Source organism: Nymphaea colorata, chromosome 9 (assembly GCF_008831285.2).
Source record: "Nymphaea colorata isolate Beijing-Zhang1983 chromosome 9, ASM883128v2, whole genome shotgun sequence".
Lineage (NCBI taxonomy): Eukaryota > Viridiplantae > Streptophyta > Magnoliopsida > Nymphaeales > Nymphaeaceae > Nymphaea > Nymphaea colorata.
Window position 1 is genome coordinate 22,106,979 of NC_045146.1, and position 22,467 is coordinate 22,129,445.

Below are 22,467 nucleotides of genomic sequence, written 5' to 3' on the forward strand. Positions count from 1 at the left end.
TATTTCAAAATTCACCTTGTTTTGTTAGTATGTAGGAGGAAATGGTGGGATTGATGTGAGACAGCATTCATAGAAATGGATTCCTTGGTTTTCTGTTGATGATGTACTTCTCCTTTTCATTATTTGTTCTTAAAAATTTTTTGTTATTTTCATCCTGTATCTCACTCTTTGATTACCAAAACTTTTGCCCTTTTCGATACTCTCTTTTTTATTGATCTCTTAGGACTGGAAAAATTTTGACTTACAATCCAAATATCACATCATCCACCTGATTTTGTTTTGTGAACCACTCTGCACTTCATGTTGCATACTTGAAAAGGCTTTTCTACCAAAAGAAAAACGAAATGGGATCTGCACTATTTATTGGAGGCGCTATACGAAGATGGCAGGCAGGAGTAGCATCAAAGTCGGTAGTAAGAATCAAGTAAGTTCGCTTTGTATATCCGAAAGCTATGATCTTACATGTCCACCATGTAATGTTTCTGGATCAATTTAAATGCAGGGTATGATGGGTTTATTTTGAAGCATAATCTTGCATGTCTACTGCGTGACGTTTCCGATCGATTGGATTGCAGGGCATGATGGATTTCTTTCAAGATAGGAGAATCAGAAAGCGGGTAGCCTCCAATTAGTTGTCAACAGTCCAGTTTGCAGATTATGCAAGCAAGGTCGTTAATCTTTTAGCAGCCAGTACAGAAAAGCAGAAAGACAAGCAAGAAGAAATAAAGAATAACGGACATGAGTACCCAAAGACTAGATTTCTCCTGCAGCTTCCCTAGATTTGAAGTCCCCATACCTCAGCCAGCAAGGCCTGCTGGCTTGTCAGTTTTAGATCGTCCACAGTTCGAGGGCAAGGCGAATTGCTCGCTCAAAGAAGTCCCTATATTCCATCAGCGATTGCCGCGCAGACAGCGATTTGGGTTCCATCAGAGAGGTGGGAGAAGAGGAAAAACTTAAAGAGATTTTGTGAGCAGAGTTCTTCGGAGGAATCCTGCGTAAACAGAAGGAAGCGGGTAAAGGAAAGCTCACCAGAGTGTACTGATGATGGTGAATTCCCCGCTGATATATTGGGTGGTGTAGATTTTTACTTCACTGAACCAATAAAACCAGAATCTGTGGTAGGAATTCCCATTTCATTCTCAACTCCAACAACTGCAGAAGATGTTCAGTTCACACCTTCTTCCATTGTATCTTTGTTGCCCAATGCTACTTGGGTGGAGTCCGTAGTCACAGAAATATCAGATAGGGGTGACTACAAAGATGAGGTTGCCACAAGTGAAAACCCAAAGGACTCCAATTCGAATTCAAGTTCGTCGGAGACACAGAGCTCAACGCAGCAGGGGGAGGAATCGTCCGAGAAAGGTACTGGCAATGGCTCAGAGCTTCCTTGCCAATCAGAGGGCACTGAAATTGGCAATGAAAATATTAGTACTGGTCAAGGCCTCGAGCTTGTTAATCTACTAGTATCTTGCACAGAGGCGATCTCTTGCAAGAATTTTGCTCTAGTAAACCATTATCTATCTAAACTTGGAGAGCTTGCCTCTCCTGAAGGAACACCGATTCACAGAGTAGCAGCTTACTTCACCGAAGCCATGGCACTTAGAGTAGCCAAGCTCTGGCCTCACATCTTCAAAATTTCTCCACGCGAACTAGACCCAGCTGAGGAAGACCAGTTAACAGCTTTCAGGCTTCTCAACGAAGTTAGTCCAATCCCGAAGTTCCTACAGTTCACAGCAAACGAGATGATTTTAAGAGCATTTGAAGGGAAAGACAGAGTCCATATTATTGATTTAGATATTAAACAGGGCCTTCAATGGCCTAGCCTGTTTCAGAGCTTGGTTTGTAGGCCTAATCCTCCAAGCCACATTAGGATCACGGGGGTTGGGGAGTCAAAGCAGGAGCTGCAGGATGCTGGAGACAGGCTAGCTGGGTTTGCAGAGGCTCTGAACCTCCCATTTGAATTCCATGCCGTGGTCGATAAATTAGAGGACCTGAGGCTCTGGATGCTTCATGTGAAGGAGAATGAAAGTGTTGCTGTGAATTGTATGTTGCAGTTGCACAGAGTTCTCAATGATAACAATGGCAGCTCCTTGAGGGATTTTCTTGGACTGATACAGAGTGTTAGGCCAACAGTGCTAGTGATTGCAGAACATGAGTCCAGCCATAATGACCCGAGTTGGGAGGAAAGGTTTTGTAATTCACTGAATTATTACTCCGCTGTCTTTGATTCCATAGATTCAGGCCTTCCTCTCGACAGTCCAGCTAGAACCAGGATAGAGGAAATGTTTGCCAGGGAAATACGGAACATTATAGCATGTGAAGGGATCGAAAGAACCGAAAGGCATGAGAATTTTGATAAGTGGAAGAGAATAATGGAAGGTGGTGGATTCCGATGTCTAGGAGTTAGTGAGAGAGAAACGATGCAGAGTAACATGCTTCTAAAGATGTTCTCATGCGAGAATTACAAGATGGTGAAACAGGGGGATGAAGGATTGACGCTTTGCTGGGCAGAGCATCCTCTCTTCACAGTATCAACATGGGCGTCATCGATGGAGGTTGCAGGCACATCTTCCTCTTTCTCTCAACCAGGATGAGGAATGCTGATTATGGTGAAGGAAGAAATTCCTCTAGCCTTCATTCTTTTTAGATAGGAACCATTTTCCCTCTTTTAATATTCTTTCATTCTTTAGCAGCTGGGGGGTCATACTTGTTTCACACTGATTTTGAGGCCCCCTTCTTCTTTCCTTCTTTCTGTCTTATTGATTAGTTAGCATTCTTTGATTCTTTTCTTTTTTCATAGGAAACACACCTGCTAGCAAAACATAGTTGCTATTCTTATTCTTTTTTTCCATCACTGATTCATTTATTGTTTCCTTCAATCATTTGTAACAAATAATGTTTAATGAGGAAGTCATATATAATATTCTTTGGATCAATGTGTCATTGTTGTTTGCTCCTACATTTACATTTCCCTTCATAATATCATATCTAGCTATTACACTTGTAATTTGTTACAATCTGCGTCTTAAAAGAGTTTTCTCAGCTGATGAGGAGAGGGGCACCACCTGGCATTTTATCAGGTATATAGCCTCTTCGTTTCAAGCTCTTCCTGTAGTTGGTATTCTCAATGCAAAAAGAAAATCTCAAAGCCGCTGAAGGAAATGCTTTCCAGAAAATGCAGTCAAGAAATCTTCTAACAAGCTTCCTATTCAAAAACAACTTTCTTTCATTCGGGACATGCCAATGAAAATATCAGAATTTACGTTCAGTTGTTGTATAGAAACAGTCTCATCATACTAGCTGATTTGCAATTCCAAATATTTTGCTCCCTTTCATCAATGTAGGATAAGCAAGCTAGGAATGGCCTGCATGTTGTTATTCGTCTTCTGGATGAGATGAGCAACTCATTGAACTACAGTCATTTATCAAAGTGCAAAAGCAATTGGAGCTGTTTGTTAGTCAATCTGAATATATTGGTCTAAGAACTGAGATTTGAATAATGTTTTCAGTAACTCAAGTGTTAACTTAGAAAACAGTGGAAAATGACACAAACCATCTGAGATTATCGATTGAAGCAGAGAACGTACGTTACCTTATCAAAGCAAAATAGTGACAGAAATTTGTTCTTGAAACCAAGTTCAAAATTAAAATGTTAACTTACTTAAAAAAAGTCAGAAATTTGTGTTTGAAACTAAGTTCAGAATAAAAATGTTATATCTTGTCGGACTCTTATGCTCGTACTCAGTTTGCTTGTGACAGTTGAACATGAGGTTTGTATACACCGAAGGGGATGCAGGGCTGGGGGTGGCTGGCAACTGACTGTAGCTTGGGCTTGAATCTATTATTCGGTCCATGTGATGCTTGTTCAATTCAGTTCAATAAGGTAATCACTGAGCTAGACACGAGTTCACCTGGTAGGACTAGTGAATTAGTCACAAATCGGTTGTGTTCATTGAGTGCAGCTCGCAAGGGCTTGTTAGTCAAACAAACTGTTAGCAAGAGGTCAGGTTGGTTATGTGTCTTTTGTTATTACGTTCTGCCCACAAATTTACATTTTTACTCTGTTGAATCAATCTATTCAGTGCCAATTTCTATAAGCTTGGCTGAACTGATACAGCCTCATGAGCTAAAAAAATAAGGCCTCCGATTTCAAGCTCAAGCTGGGTTTTATAGTTTCAAAGTTTGGTTTTACGGTCTCACGAGCTGAACCAGACCCCCAACCTAGCAAATTTTAGCCTAAGTCAGGTGTAAGCTCTGCTTGTTATGCAAGTCAAAAGTTCTGAGCCAACCTAAAGAAGATATCTCGCACTCAAGATGAGCCAGGCTCACATTATGACAAATATGATCAATTTAGGACTACTGGAGCATTACCTTTTTCGGCTGGTCTCGCTGATTCACAGTTCAAACTGTGGACATACAAAAAGGTATTTCTGCTAATCTTCTTTTGACTTGGTTATAATGGGTCTCTTGGTGCTCGAACAAGTGGAGCCGTGGGAGAAAACCTGTAATATCTGTTGCTAGCTTTTGACCATGAAATGAAATGTGAATAACCCATCCTCCTCTCTTTGAAACACGGGGTGCTGAATCATATAAGAAAGATTAATATATTACCTAAAGCAATGAAACCATCATGGTTTTTTTTTTTTTTTTGGTTCCTATGAGAAGAAGGACCATTTGCTCTCTGTGATCTATTATTGACAACTTCTTCCCAACTTGTTTCGTTGTCTGCAAAGCCGCATGGTTTCTTCTCCAGTCCTGGTAAAAGCCCTTCTTTATCTTATGCATGGAGTGAGTGCCCAACGGACTGAAACCTTCGACCACCTTTCTAGCAGGTGTTGCAAGGGCAACTACACCTCTTCTCCTTGGGACAGTATCTACTGATGACTTTTTCTGGAGAGAAAAGGAAACATACGATCACAACCTGGTTACCAAGTTCTCCTTTTCTTTTGGCCTTGATCCTGCTGTTATCTTTTAACGTTCCAAACCTGACCAACTGGAATAAATGCAACATTCTTGCAGGTCGGTGACTTTTACAAGTTACAACCAGAAAAGGACATATTGTGAGGTCCATATAAGATATGAATATGATCTTGTTTCATTTGTCCGATGAGAAAATTACAAGTTTTTGCCTCTTTCCAACGAACCGCACACCATAATGTGGCATACTGCAGCCGAATCCAAAGCTCTACTGTGAGATGAAGTGAATCCAATTTTCAAGCCAATCTTCGCCTTAAAAAGTTCCAACTGACCCGGGGAGACACACAGAGAGAGAGAGAGAGAGTGTGCCATCTTTGATAGGCCTGTTGAATCAATGTGTTACAGGAAATTTCATGTCTAAATTTGCTATGTTTCTTTTCACCGGGAAGCTTAAGATTAAGTTCTGCCATGAAAGTACCGACTTAAGATACACAACCATCCTGCTCCGAGCTGCCTGTCGCATTGTATCCTTAGTTCTAAGATTCTGCAACCCGTCCTTACTTCCGAGAGTATTAATTCTGCCACTCTTTGTGAAACCTAAAATTGAAGGAAGGTCTTGGGCTTCTGCACTTTGGAAATTTAAATAAGACTTTTAACTTGCCCATCCGTAGCATCTTTCACCTCTTCCCTCTCATGTCCAAACAGGAACCAGAAATCAAATCTCCGTAAATGCACGGCGTAATCCCAATATCTGTTCAAACTGCTGCCATAATTTGGATGCGTATTATGAAGTGATGGGGCTGCACGCTTGCTTCCTTTGTCCCTTTCTTGGCTTAAGACAATCGAGTCTTTCTCACTTAAGGGGCAATCCCATGTCACCATCTTAGTTAATAGGCATATAAACCAGCTTTTCAGGTGTCTTTATCTGACCTTTTTGTAATCCATTTTCTTTCTCTATAATCCTTCTCTTCATATTATGACAAAAGAGGCACCTCTTAAGCATTAATCTCTAGACCTCCATCATCGAAAGGTTTTAAGTCAATCCATATAGCCAGTGTTTTGCTTGAGAGGGCTCTTCAGTCTTGTTTTGATGCGATGCACAATAGATGTTTGTCTGACAGTAGCAAATCAACTTACTTGGAGTAAATAGAGGATTTAATTATTGAAAAGAAGAGTTTCAAATATTTCTACCAAAAAACAGCGAGTTGATGAGCTCCACAATACTTGATGAGATCCACCTGCACATTATTTTACTGCTATAAGTAGAGAAGAGACATAATATGCTCAGTTCGATTAGGATAACCCTTTCTCTTCCTAGAATCACTTGCCTGAGAATGGATCTACCAATCGATCGAGTACAGCAACGGTCGCGTCCACCTACAAAAAAAAGATTGGGGCATGTGCAGATGGGCCCAATCAAGTATCAGCAGGACCCAACCCTCCGTATAAGGTGATGGATTGAGTAGTATTTGCCATTTGGCAAAGTTCAGTAAAAGACTAAAGGCGTTTTCACAGAATGGTGAAACGACCGTCAAACAAATGGCAACGGTTATACATCTGACAGACGGCCATGGTTCGCTCTGCTCTTTCAAGAACTCTCCCAATCAATATCAGGGACCGTATCTGCTTAGACAATGACTCCAGGAGGTCCCTTCATTAATGGAGGTAGAATCAGCTAGGGAGGGCTTTGCTGAAAGGGTATCCATGGAGTTCTTATTGCCACCGATTCCCCCATGAAATACAGCCTGCAAGGAATACCTGTGGAAGGTAGTATTGATGGGTCTCTTGTTTTGTTTCAGGAGTGAGAAGAGTATTTCATTCAAACTTTTCCCGAACACCTCACCTCCCCTGCCCCTAGCATAATGTGCTGGAATAAACCCCATTTGAAAGGTCTAAATTGTTTTCGAAGCAGGAGAAATATTTCATCCCGACTTCCCTAAGTAAAAGCCAAACACCCCATTACCCCATCCCCTTCAACAATCCTGGGCTGGAACAAACCCTATCAATGTGGAGACCCACGAAAAGAAATTTCACGAGCGCCAATCCAACCAACTAAAGCCTGTTCACCACCAAGTGGACAGCAAAAGGTAAGAGGAGACTTATATAAAGGTTGTTGAGGTAAATTCCAACTTCCATATATAATTTCATAGAACATTGTCCTCCTAAAGCACGGTGGTTGGGACTCCACCATAAAACTTCTTAGTGCGCAGTGTCTTCTATTTGATTTACCTGTTCGGTGCATGTGATTTCTCAAAGACCCCTTTATCAATCAACCAGATCAACTATGTACATAAGAATGCAACGTTTTACAAAATAAATAATGTTTGCATGTGTTTTCCTAGATATTCTTGTTATATCCATGTAACTTTCAGCTCATTCAGCATGACTCAGTAGTAAAGCCAGATGATGCCCAAGGTTAGAGAGCCAAGGGGGGCCGGTAGGGTGCTCCTCTACCTCTCCCCACTCTTAAAAAAAAAATTGTTTAAAAATTTACATGTAAGCTAAAAAATATATTTATCTTATATACAAATTTTAAAAAAATGATATTTGGGCTCTTGACAAAATTTTGAAACTATAATTCAACCTCCTCATGAAAAACTCATGGCTTCGGCTCTACAGATGCCCATGGTCAGGTTCTTTTTCTAAAAAATAGAAAAACCATTTCTGAGGAAATGGGAGACCTGAATGCAGTTCTTGTCCCTCCAATGGCAAGAACTCCAAAGCCCAAGGTCAAGACTTGTTCACCTTCAGATGTTGTTGGGGACAATTTATTCCCCTAAATTTTAGGGGAGTTCAACGGAAAGAAACCATCAACATTTGTCTCAAAGTAAAAAACAACCAAAAGAGAAACTCAAGAAGAGATTGGCACAATGGACAGGGTGGGCAATTGGTAGGCGTGTATTTTCAATTTCCATAATATCAATCTTATGTGTTGTAATCTTATGTGTTGTAAAAAGAATAGGAAGGTACCGATATGTAAGTTGAAGCATAGCAAAGATTCACCTCAAAACACCAAAAACAGCTTTAAACTTTAGAGATATGAAGGGAAAGGTCAGCCTTCCTAAAGTGGTGGGCCAAAAAAAAAGACGGTGTATTAATAAGGTGATTTGTCACTAACTACCAAAAAAGTTTCAGTTAGCCTTTCTCCTCAAACTCATGTGGGGAAATGAGTTTCCTTTCTTTCTTTCTTTTGATGCAAAAGTGGTTATATACACCTCCATGATGTGAAATAAGTCGGCAAGACAAGTGGGACAGTCTACATTTACATTCCAAGATGAACAAATAATTTAATTGAGAAAGAATCTTGGTAAAGAAGTGCTATATAATTGCCAATGGACGGTCCGTAGTAAATGGTATAGGACGGATTAGTAGCCATTGAATCAAGCAAGGAATTAGAGCCCATCTTAGGTCCTCATCCAGACCACATGCTGAAGAGATCAATTAAAGAAGTGTGCGGAAGAGGATACAAGGACAGCCAACTCACACATTGTGTGAACATCCATATAATTGTCAACGGACAGTCCACAGTAAATCGTATAGGACGGGTTAATGGTTATTGATTCAAGCGAAGAATTAGAGCCCATCTTAGTTCCTCATGCACTTGCTGAAGAGATCAAAATTGCTCCATGATTTAACATCATAACATGTGTAGACGTTATGCGAGCTCGCATATAGATTATTATTATTATTATTCTATCACCTTTTTCTTCCAAACTGGGTGCGTCCGTTGTTTAATTCGATTCTTAATGCCTTACTCTCCTTCCCTCCCCACTCTTTTCTCTTTCTTTCCCCCACATAATTCAGAGGTACATATAATAATTGACAACTCTCTCACCCTTTTTTGCGAGTGTTTCAGTGGGGTTTAAAAACTCATCATTCTCAATATGTTTTCTAACAAAAACGAAAACCAACTCTTCTTCCGGCGATTTCATGGCCGGAGCTACCAAACTCTCCTTAGATGGCAAGTTATGCTGGGCATTCCTATCAGCGGCAAACACAACCCCAATCCGGACTGTGAAATTCTCAGAGCAAACCAACAACAGCGCGGCGAAGAGCAACTGGAGGTTAGGCACCAAATTCATCAACGAGGAGGTCGAAGAAAGAACAAGATCAAAGAGAGATCCAGATACGCGGCATAAGAACCCACGACTTCGAGTAGCATATCAGGGATTTCCAGGTGCATATAGAGAGATTGCAGCCAAGTTGGCCTGCCTGAAGCCATTGCCGAAACAGGGCGAGCTGATCGTGCCATCATGCCCGTAGAAAGCACAATGGAAGGCACCAAAGTCAGGAACTACAATTTTCTGCTTGAGCATGATCTTTATATTACCCAAGAGGTAAATATGTTTGTGGACTACAGCTGAATGAGAAAGGAGGATGCCATTTTTTAGACCTGGCAACATGAAATTAAACCGAAGAGGAAATGCATCAACACACTTTCAAAAACAGATTGGGATTATCATCACCGCCGTCCCCACCATCCGAGAAGAAGACTTCAACTTACCTGCTGCCGCCAATGTCTTCCAACTCAGGAACGTGAATCTCTTTATATTTACACACATAGGGCGCGTCGCAGCCGACGTATGGTCCCGTCCACCTGCCATCATCAATGTAGCTAGCGTCCCAGACGGAAACGTACAGAAACATGGGCTTCGTCGGGAAGTCTTCACCTTTCTTCCTCGCCTCCCTCCTCACCACAACTCAGTCAACCGACCACTCAATCTCGCTCGGCGCCCACTTGATCCGGTATTCGTGGTACCCATCTGAGGAATGGAAGCCGGGATTGTGAATCTTTTCTCGGTTGTCCGTCCCATTGGTGTAGATAGAAGTTCGTTTGGACGATTGTTTTGTCCTTACCCAAGAATTCGAAGTCGATTTCGTCCTGCGATTTGTCACCCTCAAGGGAGGACAGGTAGATATTGAAGTTGAGGCCGCTTGTGTTGCCGCCATGGCACTTGATTTTGGCGCCGAAGGTTCCGAAACGATAGGGGCAAGTGGAGCGTCATCGCGAGCCACCCCTCATCCAAGTCAGAATTTTTTTTGCTATGGGCAATCTTATAAAAATTTTCCATTTTAAAGAGCACAATATAATTATAAAATTTTTTTATAAAAATATATAAAAATAAATAAAAATTTTGTTGCTGGCCTAAACAACTTCCCACGCCAATTTATATAGAGCTTAGCTACTGTGTCTATATAGTTATGTCTAGTCCGGTCGTCAATGAACACCGGCATTGGTGCTCCTTCCTCCACCATTGCCAAAGATGGCCCTCTCTCTCTCAAATATGTGAAACTTCTCTCTCAAATATGTGAAACTTCCTAACTTGAGGATGGAAATTATAACCTTCTTTTTCAATCTTTGGCTGTTTGAGTGATTGCAAAGCTTCACTTGCGCATTCTCTTTCCTTTCGAATTTTTATTATAACTTCTTTCCACCTATCCAACTCCATGTAAAGAAAGGAAAACAACAATGTTGAATTAGTTAAGTAAAAAAAAAAAAAAAAGAAAAGTAAAAAATTGGTTTGATTGCAAAAGAAAAAAAATAAAAAGGAAAAAATGAAAATAATGATTTAAATGTAAATTCAATCCCTTCAAAAATAGAGGAATTGAAAAAAAAAAAAAAAGAAAAGGTTTATTGCTTTATATTGTATATGTCTTCTATGCATGAATGACTAAGGTTTTACGACAGTTCATGCTGCCTCATTTTCCCTTTCTATCGTGTGTGCCTGCATGGATATTATGATAAAGTAATATAAATTTTGTCATTTCCTTTTTTTTTTTTTTTTATAGTCCAACAAACACTATTTCAGTAATTCTTCTTTATAATTATTTTTTTTACTTTCTTTCTCATTCCCTTCACCTCCCTTTTTCATGTCCTTTCCACCCTTCCCTTTTGGTCCCCTACTGTCTTCTTCCAACCGTTATCATCACGGCCCCAAGATCGAGGACTCAGAAACGATATTTTCTTTTATGGGTCTTCTGATGAGGTGACGTGTTTGGGTCATGCTTAATTGCAAGTTACAAAATTCCTGCAATGGCCTCTTTGTTTACGTATTAATGTGTTTTGACTGCGGCTGTGGCCGAGATATCAAACTGTTGAGGTCATCATCGTTTGTGTGGAAAGCCAAACAATTCTAGTCAAGGAAAACTAGTTATAAAATTTTAAAGGACACCAAATTACTTAAAAATATTAATATAAAAATAAAAAGTGTTTTAGAGCTCATGGACAGTTGCTCACACATATTCCACCCTCACAGGAGGCCGGACGATTCGATCTTCAGTTTGACAGACAAAAGAGGCAGGTGCAGCCTGGATCTTCCTCTCTTTCAAAGAAATTGTGGGGTTTCTCACCAAGTTCAAGCCTCTATCTCTCTACCTGCAATTTCATGGCTCCTTACATGGAACTTGTGAATACAAGGCAGCGAGAGTATGTGGACATAGGCAGTCCACGAAGATAGGCTTAGGCTTGTTCGTGGTCAAGTGTGGTGCTCAAATTGAAGATCTTTGTCTTTCTTCTTGTTTAAGCAAAAGGTTATAACATGCGTTACCAGAAGAGATTATATAATGGAAGTTTCCATTTGAAGCGCCGACCAAATTTAACACCACGGTCAACCATGCAAGAATTTCTGGAGCCAAACGGACCCACGAAAGAAAAGTTTCAATGTCCATCGTTTTCGTTATGGGCCACTGAAGATATCGATCCCTCCTTTATATGACAATTGAACCTTTTTGTGAAATGTTTGCGAAATAGCTGATAAAATGAAAATGCATAACAAAATGTAGAAACAAAAAGTTTCCTAAATACAAGAATAAAAGCACAAAAAAAAAAGAAAAAGACTGGAATAACATAAAAGTGAAGTATGTCGACCACATATTAACATTTCTTAAACCATTTGTAGGACGCAATGTGTTGTCTGCTTCAAAACGATGGGGGCGAGTGTAATCTATAGATACAAAAAACCAGAACGACGCAATTCGCTTATATTTTAATTGCTAGCGATCGCAATTAGGCTAACCTGTGGCTACACAAATCCATGGGATCTTGAAACCGTGGATTCGTACCCCGCTATATATATTTTACTTGAGTAAAACTAAAAAACCAGACCCATTAAAATTAAAATATTATAAGTATTTTTTTCTTTATAGGTGTGATTTTAAGAGTGATTTAATAAAAACGTACATTAAATTAATCATAAATAATTCAAAAAATGAGCGGATCATATAGCATGATAGCAGAAGAAACAAACTTTTTACAAAATAACTTAAACTAAAACATGATTTATATTTAGAATTTAAGGTAGTATTTATAAAGTCAATAAGATGTTTATAAAATATTTTTTATTATAAATTTAAAAGGCTAAGTGATTTGGTATTTACCAATTACAATATATATATATATATATATATTACAAGGGGCAACCCTTGCGCATATGCAAGGAGCCACTTTTGTAAATAACTGACAAGCGAAGGGGACTTATAAATTAACAAATAAAAGGGCGAAATTTCTTAGTTAGTAACTCCAATTTGTCAATAATCTGAAAACAACCTCCAATGTTCAATATTTTTAGCACTTGGAGGAGTTTTCGATGTTAGACATGTTCCCACCTTTTATCAAAGATGCATTTTATATAAAATGATTTTTTTTTTTCAAGTTTCACTTTTGCTCTTGTAAAAAGAAGAAGAATTCCATTTAAGTAGCCGAAACGCTTTTGTTACTTATGTTCATAAGACGCTAGGAGCCATAGCATATAACCAAATAATAAATGGAATTGAATCTCTGCGAAGAAAAACGTGAGGTCTTTTCTTGTATTTGTAAATGTGGTAGATAAATGAACATCTGTATCATAATTTCTTTTATTTGTAAATATAAAACATAAATGGATTCTTCATATGCTTTTACATGCATTTTTTCCTGTATTAGTATTTTTGTAACTAACTTATTTTAGTAAACTTTTGACAAAAAGCTATAGAACATGCAAAGTATGAATGACCGCAATAAAATATATTTATTTGCATACAGATGCCTTCAAATATTTGTTTATTTACATCAAATTTTGTGAGATAATGGCCTGAGGCTTGTTTCTGAATTTGATTAAAAATTGGGCTGGAACATTGTGTAACCGTCAATAAGTTCCCGGAAATTGTCAAGTGGTTTCGCGCGCTTTCCCTCCGCGTCCAAACTTTGTCTGGTTTGGAGACCCTGGCGACGACTTGTTCAATCCGTTTTTCCTTCGTCCCCAAGGCACTTCTTCTTCTTGTTCATTGTATTAATCTCTCGGATCAGCTATACAAGAGTAGTGAGACCTGAATCTCAGACTGAGCTTTCCTCGTAGGATGAGGCTCGAAGGAACTAGGATTTCAGTGTCGACTTCACCTCCTTCTTCGTCTTCTTCTCTCTCTCGCTGGTGAGCATCTCACGGTATCTCTCTTCTTCTGCTTCCTACTTCTTCCTCTTCTTTTAAATTGTTATTGTTCTTCTTCTGAATGATTTCTCGGAACCGTCCCAATTCCTTTTGAAAAGTTCCGGAAACGTGCTTCCAAAACCAGAGGCACAGTTGCCAAGTCGCTTCGTAGTATTTATTTACTCTGAACTGCTCTGAATCGCATCCGGCGATCATCTAAAGAAAACCAGCTCCCAGACGGGCTTGGTGGAAATAGATATCGAGTGAATTCTCAGGAACCTTCTCGGTTTGGTGACCCGGAGAAAGATGAATCGGAATCCTTCCTTGAGAAGAACTTTTGCGCTTGTAGCATATTATGAAGGAATCCAAACAGGGACAAGGAAAGAATCCTTTGATGTTGTTGCCCTTTCTATATGCGACGGTTTCCACCATTCCGTTCCGAGAGAACCAATTGTAGAAGTTTAATTCCTTCAAATTCCTTGCTATGCATATCTTATGGCAATTTACAGTGCTTTACTACTTGTCTTTTGCTGCTATTTGAAATTGTACCTTTAGAAAAGGCGATGGTTTACGTGTGTGACTGTGTAGCAAGAGCTGGAAAAAAAAAATGTTCTCTGCGAAGCTCAGTGATGTGATCCTCTGAAATTTGGCTGCATGGTGTTTTTTTTGCTCTTTGATTCTTCGCTGTCTGACCAATTTTGTACTCTGAGACATTAAATTTGCTTGAAGTAACTGATGGGTCTAGAGCCCTAACACAATGGCTATTATGTGGATTTTTCTCTTTATTGGTTTTAGTAGTACTAATTGCTCATTTGTACTGCATCTACGGGGTTCTTTAATTATTTTTATTTAAAAATTTGTGTCACCTATTATTTGTAGTTGCAAGTAACCTCCAGTAGACAAAATGACGATTCCCGCGAATCAGGAGGATAGCTCTCATTATGTGGGCCCAGGGCCTTCCCACGGAATTGAGGAGTATTTTGACGAACATCAATATCTTGATTGTGATGCTCTTGCACAGGTTCTTCAGGATCAGGTGACAAAATATCCTCGTACATGAATTTTGATTTTTCATTTTTCAGGCCAAAGTTATATTCTCTTTGTTAAGGTCGTACTTCTTCTTACTTTATTGTTTTTGTGTTTGTTTTCTTCGTTATTATTGTTCCCAATTCTCATTGCTTTCTTGATTTTTTTTGGACAATGTGACAATTGTGTTTTCTGATCTGTCATCTTGAGCGAAGAAAGAAATTCAAGTATTCCTTTTTGTCCTTGAGAGGCCAAATAATCACAATTGACAGCATCCTTGTAGATAGGCCTTCTTTTGGCTCGATACTTAGTCACTTTTCATTGTGCAGCCTCTTGACATTTCCGGCAGAACTCATGGAGATGACTCTGTTCAAGTGGATAGAATTAGTTATTGTCCTATCATTTATCGTTCCATCTTTGTTGAGCAAATTCTGGTTGTTGGTGAATTCCTTGCATCTTATTGTGTACAACAGTTGAAACTTCAAAGGAAGTCTGCTTGGATTTTCCTTTTCCCTTTCACCACTCCATTTATTTAACCTGCTGCCTGCTGGTGTATATTAAGAAGACATTGTTTGTTTTGCATTGGCTTGTCATCTTGTTTATGGTGCACCTACTGTTTTCTCAAGTTAAGCCAAATAGAATCACCAAGCATGGTGTCGTACAAGGGAAGCATTTTTTTTCCCTAAAAACTGATGCAATATCTGCACAAGGTATAAAAGGAAGTGCTTTTTCTTTTGTTCTTGTTTTTGGGATGGGGTGGGGGCGCTGCAGTAGCAATGAATGCACATATGGATGTTAGTTTCATGAATTTTCAGGCTATGTCACATGGGTGTGGGTGCGGATGCGGGTGCCATAAATTGCAAAAAAACCTGGGTGACAGGGTGAGGGTGTAGCGATGTACATAAATACTGACGTCTATACATACATAAAAAATACAAAATTGCCCTTAACAAGACAAAATTATCAACTAAGGAACAAAAACTTTACTGCCCAAAGTCACATCTGGGATGCCAAAATTTGTAGTATCTTATTTCTTCCATGTAACATACACATTCTAGAGTCTGGTTTCAGATTTTACAATCTTACTGATAGCATAAGTAGGCATTAGGCAAGTAGCTATTATACATCCAGTATTATAACTTTATAACACAAAAAACATGCAGCATAATATTATATATGTATAAGACTGATTAACGCAACTGGTAACACATATATGACTTATAAACAGAACATAAATACAACAAAACTTGTGCATGGTATACATATAAGAAAAGCATCATTAAAAAAAAAAGTGACAAGAGGGCAAAAATGTTCCCAACATGGTTTGACTGGCTCATTGGTTGAATTGAGTCGATGCTTATAAAAAATGGATCATTCGGTGTGCATTGACCACACCCAGTGCCTCACCCATGCCACACCTGCATGTGGTCACCCATGCCACACCTGCATCACATCGACACAGGTGCTGCTGCTGTTTTGGAGAGTCCTTGTGACATAGTTTTCGGGCCAAAAAATTGTGAAGATGAAAAGCTTTCTCTTAATAAAAAGGTCCAGATATTTCCATATTTAATACATATTTTAGAGTGCTTGCCACAAGATTTTCCAGTTGACGACTGGAAAGATTGCTAAAATATTAGTATTCAGAATGTCTAAGCCGATATTACAGTGAAGTTGCTTGTTCATTGATTGTACTTGTGAAAGAAAGGTCATATGGATAATTTCCTGGCAAATGAAAGTTTTATGTTGAAAGAGCACAACAGGGCTTTGTCTTCTGGAAAATCCGAAATACTGAAACAGTCAAGGCTTAAATCCGGTTGTTGTCCTTTTAGTATAGTCTTTGTATTTATAGGGACTGCACTCCCTATGCTGGAAAATTTCTTTCTTGCTCTCTCTAACAGGTAGGCTCTGGGTCCTACTCCTTCCTATATAAACATTACTTAAGCTGAACAAGATATTAAACCAAACTATGCTTTTATTTTCCCAACACTGAAGAAGAAAAATCATGTGATTAAGAATATCAGGTTAGGATTCAAGAAAAAGGTTCTAAGGGCCACCTTCTCTGTGCAATTGTATGATCAGGTCTTGATAAAAGCTATCTGATTTCCACATTGTGCTCCCTGGATCACCTTACTGTTCCCTAAGTCTCCTGTAAACACAACGGTCAGTTGGTCAACTAGGACAAGCGAGGGATTCTTGCCGTCTGTGATTTTATTACTGTCTCCTGTCCTCATTTTGTTTCTCTGACCTCTAATTAGTTATCTTATACACTTTACATGAGTTTGTGGTCCTTGCTCATCCTTATAGTTTACTTCAGGAATGTGTTTATCGTTCATTTGCAACAAACTATGGAAACCATAATCCTAGTGCTTCTTCTACTGCCAATTCTCATGGTAATCGTGGCATGGATGGAAATGAAAGAAGGATTTTGCCTAAAGGAGATAGTTTTGATGCCAAAAATGTTGAGTTGCAGTTAGCAATTGATGAATCACTAGCTATTGCTTTGCAAGAAGCAGAGTGTCAAGCTCTTCGAAATTCCTCCATTGATGCTGCTAGATCTGAAACTAGCAGAATTGCTTCAGGTACTATTTTTTTTTCTTACCTGAGTTTGACTTTCAAGTTGTTTATTGTATGTTCATTTTTAATGTGTGAATGTAACTCTTACTGTTTCCTAGGGCTTGATTGGTGTATGTATGTCAAGTTGCACATGTAAATGTGTGGAAAAATGTCTGTGCTGTACATTATTTGCAATGAGGATCACAATTGTCGGTTCTTCTTTTGCAGAGAAGAAGCATGATCAGCATGTAGTTAGACTAATCTTTTTTCTGTGGTTGTGTCAGAATTTTTTTAGAAAGGATGCTGTTTCTCAGATAAATGGCTCTCATTTAGTGCCATTTTCTCGTAATTTCTATTCCTAGAGTCTTTTGCCTGTGCTCTCCTTCATGTTTCATTTCCATGATCCTTTCACTTGTAATTTCTGTTAATTTTTCAGCTAGTGACAGGCGAAGGAACTCTACAGCCAGCACTTCAATAAGCAGTCAAGAACAGAACTCTATTGCTAACACTTCTCAGGTGAGCAGCTGTTAGCCTCTTTGACCATAAATTGGAAATTAATGGAAAGATTTTCTATTTTATCATCAAGAAAATATAACTTTAAGCCATATGTGTGTCAGGCCAATCAAGATGATATTGACCCTGATAGTATGACCTATGAGGTACTTTCAAGTTTCAATTACTGTTTTTCCTTTCAGTATCCAATGGATGCACTGCTTTTGCTGCTTTGCATGACTAAGAAATGATTTTATTGAATAAGAAAGGCAGAATTGTAGTTTGAAACCATTGTGTGGTTTGACATGACGCCCTGTTTGATTGGAAGAAAGTTTTCATGGAAAAGATATTTCTTGGATTACCTTTTTAAGCAAGCTTTTTCTCCTTGTCTATGAAAATACCTCTTCATTTGTACTTATGGTCTGTAGTCAAGAAAACCATTCACACTACAGTAATCAGTTTGTTGTGAGCAATATTTGCAAACTAGATCTAATGCTCAGCAAGATTTTCTTCTTGCAACCTTCATTGTGGTTGTAAACCTTCAATTTTTCACATCTTCAAGCTAGAGTATGATCTGAAAGTGTGCATGCACTAGACAGCGACTACACACAGAGATTAGGTGGAGAATTCGCCTGATTCCATGTTAAGAAATTAAGAAAGGGCATCTTCTTCAGTAACAAGAGAGGGAAAGGCCAAAAGGGATCTATTTCTCACAGAGAGAGAGAGAGAGAGAGATTGCTATGGTGTCACTACTGCATCTTTTTCAGGAGAAAAAAATTACTGATGGAGGAGGCTAAAAACAACTCCTTTTTTTGGAGAAAACATGAAAAGGTTCACGAATCTTTCCCCCGGTGTTTATTTGCTGTGTGGATTCCACAGGCAAAATGCTCCAATCAAACAGGGCGAGAATTGGCCTGATTTTTAAGAATTGGCTGCTTGAGTTTATATTCTATATTTACTTTTGTCTTTGCACATGATTGGAGTTTTATTCACAATAATTTCCATGCTAGGAATTACTATTCGTAGGAGAAGCCATCGGCACAGGTTCCCATGGTCTGTCTAAGAAAGTAATTTCATACTTGCCAACTTCAAAGTACAAGGCAGGGGGGCTGTTCTCCAGAAACAACAAACGTGAAGAGTAAGATGCATGAACATGCTTCATTTGTGCTCCATAGTCTTGTGGCTACTGATCCTCTTTTATTGGGATGGATGATGCATATTTGTCTCACGTGCTTCCTTTTCTGTGAAACGTTTTCCATAAGCATATTGTTTGGCTCGATTCTTTCGTTCCTGAGCTGTGTCTTGAGTTTTTCTATGACTTGGGAACTGTGTTCCACAACATGACCGCTGTAAAAATCACTTACCAATTTCATGAACATAAAGTTCAAGAATGTCTTCTTATGTGTGAGGGAACTGAGACCCATCTGGTGCCTCAGATTGGACAACCTACAAATAGCTCAAGCAACTAAGATCAATTAAGGAATTGGAGTTTGTTGGAAAGTTATGTGTAAGCACAAATAAGCACAAAAATGATGCAGGATAATTTTTTCAACAAAGTTCTCGAGTGAGATTTGATCTCTCTCTGTCTCCTTTCCTTTCCTCTCTCTCTCTCTCTCTCTCTCTCTCTCTGCACACACGTGCACATATATGGATGAGGATTGGACATGTCTATCCTTTTGCTTTTCCTGCGACATAACTGCAGGTTTCCTTGTTACAGTGTTTGGATTCTTCTAATTTTCATATTTTTATTTTCTCAAATAAAATCAAAGCTTGTTGATGTCAGTAGAAAGCTAATGATAACACCACAATCAAGTTGGTCATTCAATCTTCATATTTCACATGCAGTGTTGAATCACTGTTGCCTTTGGTTATGTTTTTGCAGATGTGTAATATGTTGTGTTGAATATAAACGAGGAGACAGGTTGATTACTCTGCCTTGCCAACATCTATACCATGCAGACTGTGCTACACGTTGGCTACAAATCAGAAAGGTACTCTCTTTTGTGTTATATGGAAATTGTTGCTACTTGCTAGAGTTATCATCATTAGTACCATCATGATTTCTTGGTTGTGTTGCCTGTATTGGAACCTTCTTTAAATAGTTTGAAACTAATCCTCTCTATGTATTGACGCTTGGGGGAAATGTTCCATGTGCTAGTCTTATTTTGCTGCAAGACTACCGCTAGAAATTAGGTGCTTATAGTGCTTCTTCCCCATGATGTTTGGCAATAGGAGTCCTTACAATCAGTTTCTACGCTTTATCTACAGAAAGCCTGCGATTTTGTGTTTCTTTCTTTCTAACATTTGTTTAGGACTTCTACTTGTTCTGACATTCCATGCGATGATCTCTCTCTCTCTCTCTCTCTCTCTCTCTCTCTTTGTATGCATGTACTCAGGTAGTGTATATTCTTTTTTCTCTTTCTCTCATGTACTTTTTGGTGGGGAAAGGGTGTATCTGCATGTGTGGACATGTCAAGGTATGCGTACAAGCTCCCCAAATACTACCCACATGTAGGAAATACAAAAATGATGCATAAACTAGCTTTACCATGACAGCGTGAACAATTTAGCAAGACCACAATTTCGATGCAGTTTTGGCTCATTGATAGGATCATTTTTTCTGCTTAAGAACTGGAAGGCCTTTCCTTTGCTATTTCCTTTGGCCTACCCACAATCTTACAATTGTGCGCATAAACTGAGATCATTTATGGTACTGGCTATTTTGTCATAAAAATCTCTAATCAAAGTCTCTTTTGAGTTTCATAGTCGAACCCAGAATAACTGCTTTTCGTTGGAGGCTTGGAGCTAGTAACCCTGCCATCTTAGTCTTATGTAATATGTGGATACATTTCTTTGGGATTGTCAGGTGATTTTTCATTCTAAATGCTCTATGACCATAGGAAACTCTTCTTTTATCGCCATCATCTTCATCAATGATGTCTTGCTTCTTGTTGTTTACTTGTTAGTCAAAGTTGACTACTTGCTTTCATTATCTTTTGTGGGATAATGAAATTCAGCCTGAGTAGTTTTTCCATTTATCATTTAGGTATGCCCATTGTGCTATGCGGAGGTATTCGGTTCATGACACTAAAGGATCTTCATCTTCTGCTCTATTATGACAATGTTCATGTTGTCTTTGTAATTTCTGTGAATCAAGTATTTTAGACAATTCTCGTGAAAGTATGTGAAGCTTGCTTCATCTCTGATCCTTGGTCAAGCTCGATGACTTGGTATACGAGGTAGTAGCACCACGTTGGATGTTAGGGAAATCTAATAAGCATTGATACTCTGGGTACGTGTGTATGTGTTTGTGTGTGTGCATGCGTGCCAATCTATTTTCATTTGCCTGCATTTTGGATCATAAGGAGCAACCAACATCTTCTAAGCCCCTGATCTTCCTGCAACTGTCGTCTATTTACATCTCTTGTCATGAATATCCAAATAAGAAAATTTGAGTGGCGAACAGCTGCATCCAAATGTCCAAACATTAGACTTGTACAATTGCATCCATATATGCCTGTGGTCTCCAATCTGCGTGGGATCAAGAAAACATTAGTCATATGTTCGGTTTAAATTTACATGCCCTGCTGCTGGTGAGCCATCCACGCCTTTTGAGAATACTACGATGGCCATGAACCTTACCTTCAAAAAGAAACTTAATCGTTTGGATCGTGGTCAATTAGTATTTTTCATAGATAACTTCCAGGCATTATGATTGGACAGAACACAACCATTTTGGACCATTTTTTAAGAGCCCCTATCTTCATGAATTCCGGACCATCAATGATGTCCCGATCTGTGAAAATTAGAATCTCATGTCGTATTGATGGTAACTAAATTTGTAAAATAGTAACTACATCACTCTACACGCATCCGTGCAGTGTGGTCTTACCATATTCTACATTACTCTACATTCACGAGAACAATGACATGTGAATTGGAATTTGCAGTCTAAGCTGTTCTTCTAGTCTATATTTTCAGTCTTTAGCTTTTGGATTATCCCAAAAAAAAAAAGCTGATGCAAGCTGTACTTAATATTTGATTTCACTACAATAACTGTAGATCACATCTGCAAATTTGGAATTTGAAGAAAATGAGAGTCCAATTAGAGTGCAAGTATATAGATATGGGCCGCCATCTGAACGCAGCCAAGTACGTCTCTGAAGAGCTGAGTTTGCTGTTCCTTTTACTGATTTATTGGGAAGCATGTACCCTTACATATGGAAAACACGTTGTGGGATTGCTTGACCTTCTCCATTGAATGTATCAATTAGGCTATATTTGTTTCCTCTTAAAACGACAGAAGAACAGGACGTTTTACTTTGCCTATTCTGAAAATAGTGAATCATATAAAGAAGATTTTACAGGTGCTTCAATAAAACCTCGAGACAGAGATTTTCTTTTTATATTATGGAGAAAATATCATGTTTGAACATGAACAAAGGATTCAAATATAACATATTCATAGGATAATTAATTATCTTAGATTTTCCACCTTCGCAACTTATGCACGGAGAGAACACGATTTTTTATCCTGTTCTTATATTCCCCACTGTGAATGTAGGTCTTTGCAGTTAGTTTTGTGGAAACATCAAAAGGACACCGATAAAAGAGTCCCATGTTTTAAAAGTAAAAGGTGAAAATTACGTTCAGGGCAGTGTTTCCAGAATGGGCCCAAATCAGCCGATTTGAATCAAATCAGTGTCTATTCCATAGCCATTATTTTAAGAACTGTTTATTTATTAAATTATTTTATACATTTTTTCTGTGATTTTCTAAACGTCTTTTAATGTATTTTTTGCAACTGCCACTCTATTTACAGTAATATACAAACGCATGGATGTGACTACTTGTACGGACAGCTTGAAGCTAAGTGGAATATTTTTTTTGAAAGGAGGGGTGGTAGATGAAAATACACAAATTAATATAAATTTATATTGAAAACCCTGTTCGGCCAAAAAAAAAAAAGAAAAAGATATCCTAGTAAGGCTCGATCCCGGGGTTCGACCTCAATTTTAAAATTTCAAAAAAAAAAAAACCAAAAAATGTCCCTGAATTCAAAGCTTCAATAGCACAT

The 22,467-nt window shown here is 38.7% G+C and overlaps 2 protein-coding genes across 6 annotated transcripts; both read left to right on the top strand.

The window, feature by feature from the left end:
• The first annotated feature begins 344 nt into the window (after positions 1-344).
• Positions 345-2,936, top strand: LOC116260690 (scarecrow-like protein 28). Its single transcript, XM_050079613.1, has 2 exons — positions 345-424; positions 788-2,936. The coding sequence occupies exons 1-2, from the start codon at positions 345-347 to the stop codon at positions 2,592-2,594; spliced, it is 1,887 nt and encodes a 628-aa protein (XP_049935570.1). The 3' UTR covers positions 2,595-2,936.
• A 10,154-nt stretch (positions 2,937-13,090) lies between these two features.
• On the top strand, positions 13,091-21,762 carry LOC116259877 (E3 ubiquitin-protein ligase BIG BROTHER-like). Of its 5 annotated transcripts, none has more exons than XM_031637850.2 (8): positions 13,091-13,336; positions 14,199-14,355; positions 16,660-16,924; positions 17,335-17,414; positions 17,516-17,557; positions 18,401-18,528; positions 19,273-19,381; positions 21,453-21,759. In XM_031637850.2, the coding sequence occupies exons 2-8, from the start codon at positions 14,224-14,226 to the stop codon at positions 21,552-21,554; spliced, it is 858 nt and encodes a 285-aa protein (XP_031493710.1). In that variant the 5' UTR covers positions 13,091-13,336; positions 14,199-14,223; the 3' UTR covers positions 21,555-21,759. The 5 variants fall into 5 exon arrangements, with proteins under 5 accessions (XP_031493710.1, XP_031493709.1, XP_031493713.1 ...); XM_031637849.2 differs by having other exon boundaries at positions 13,091-13,322; positions 21,453-21,758; XM_031637853.2 differs by lacking the exon at positions 21,453-21,759 and adding an exon at positions 20,437-21,367 and having other exon boundaries at positions 13,091-13,322.
• The last annotated feature ends 705 nt before the right edge of the window (positions 21,763-22,467 follow it).

Bases quoted from the DNA above. Each gene is read 5' to 3' on its own strand.
- LOC116260690 (XM_050079613.1), top strand. From the start codon at position 345: ATGGGATCTGCACTATTTATTGGAGGCGCTATACGAAGATGGCAGGCA. The intron at 425-787 runs GTAAGTTCGCTT...CTAGATTTGAAG, and splicing joins AAGTCGGTAGTAAGAATCAA to TCCCCATACCTCAGCCAGCA.
- LOC116259877 (XM_031637850.2), top strand. From the start codon at position 14,224: ATGACGATTCCCGCGAATCAGGAGGATAGCTCTCATTATGTGGGCCCA. The intron at 18,529-19,272 runs GTAAGATGCATG...ATGTTTTTGCAG, and splicing joins AGAAACAACAAACGTGAAGA to ATGTGTAATATGTTGTGTTG. The intron at 19,382-21,452 runs GTACTCTCTTTT...CAATAACTGTAG, and splicing joins GTTGGCTACAAATCAGAAAG to ATCACATCTGCAAATTTGGA.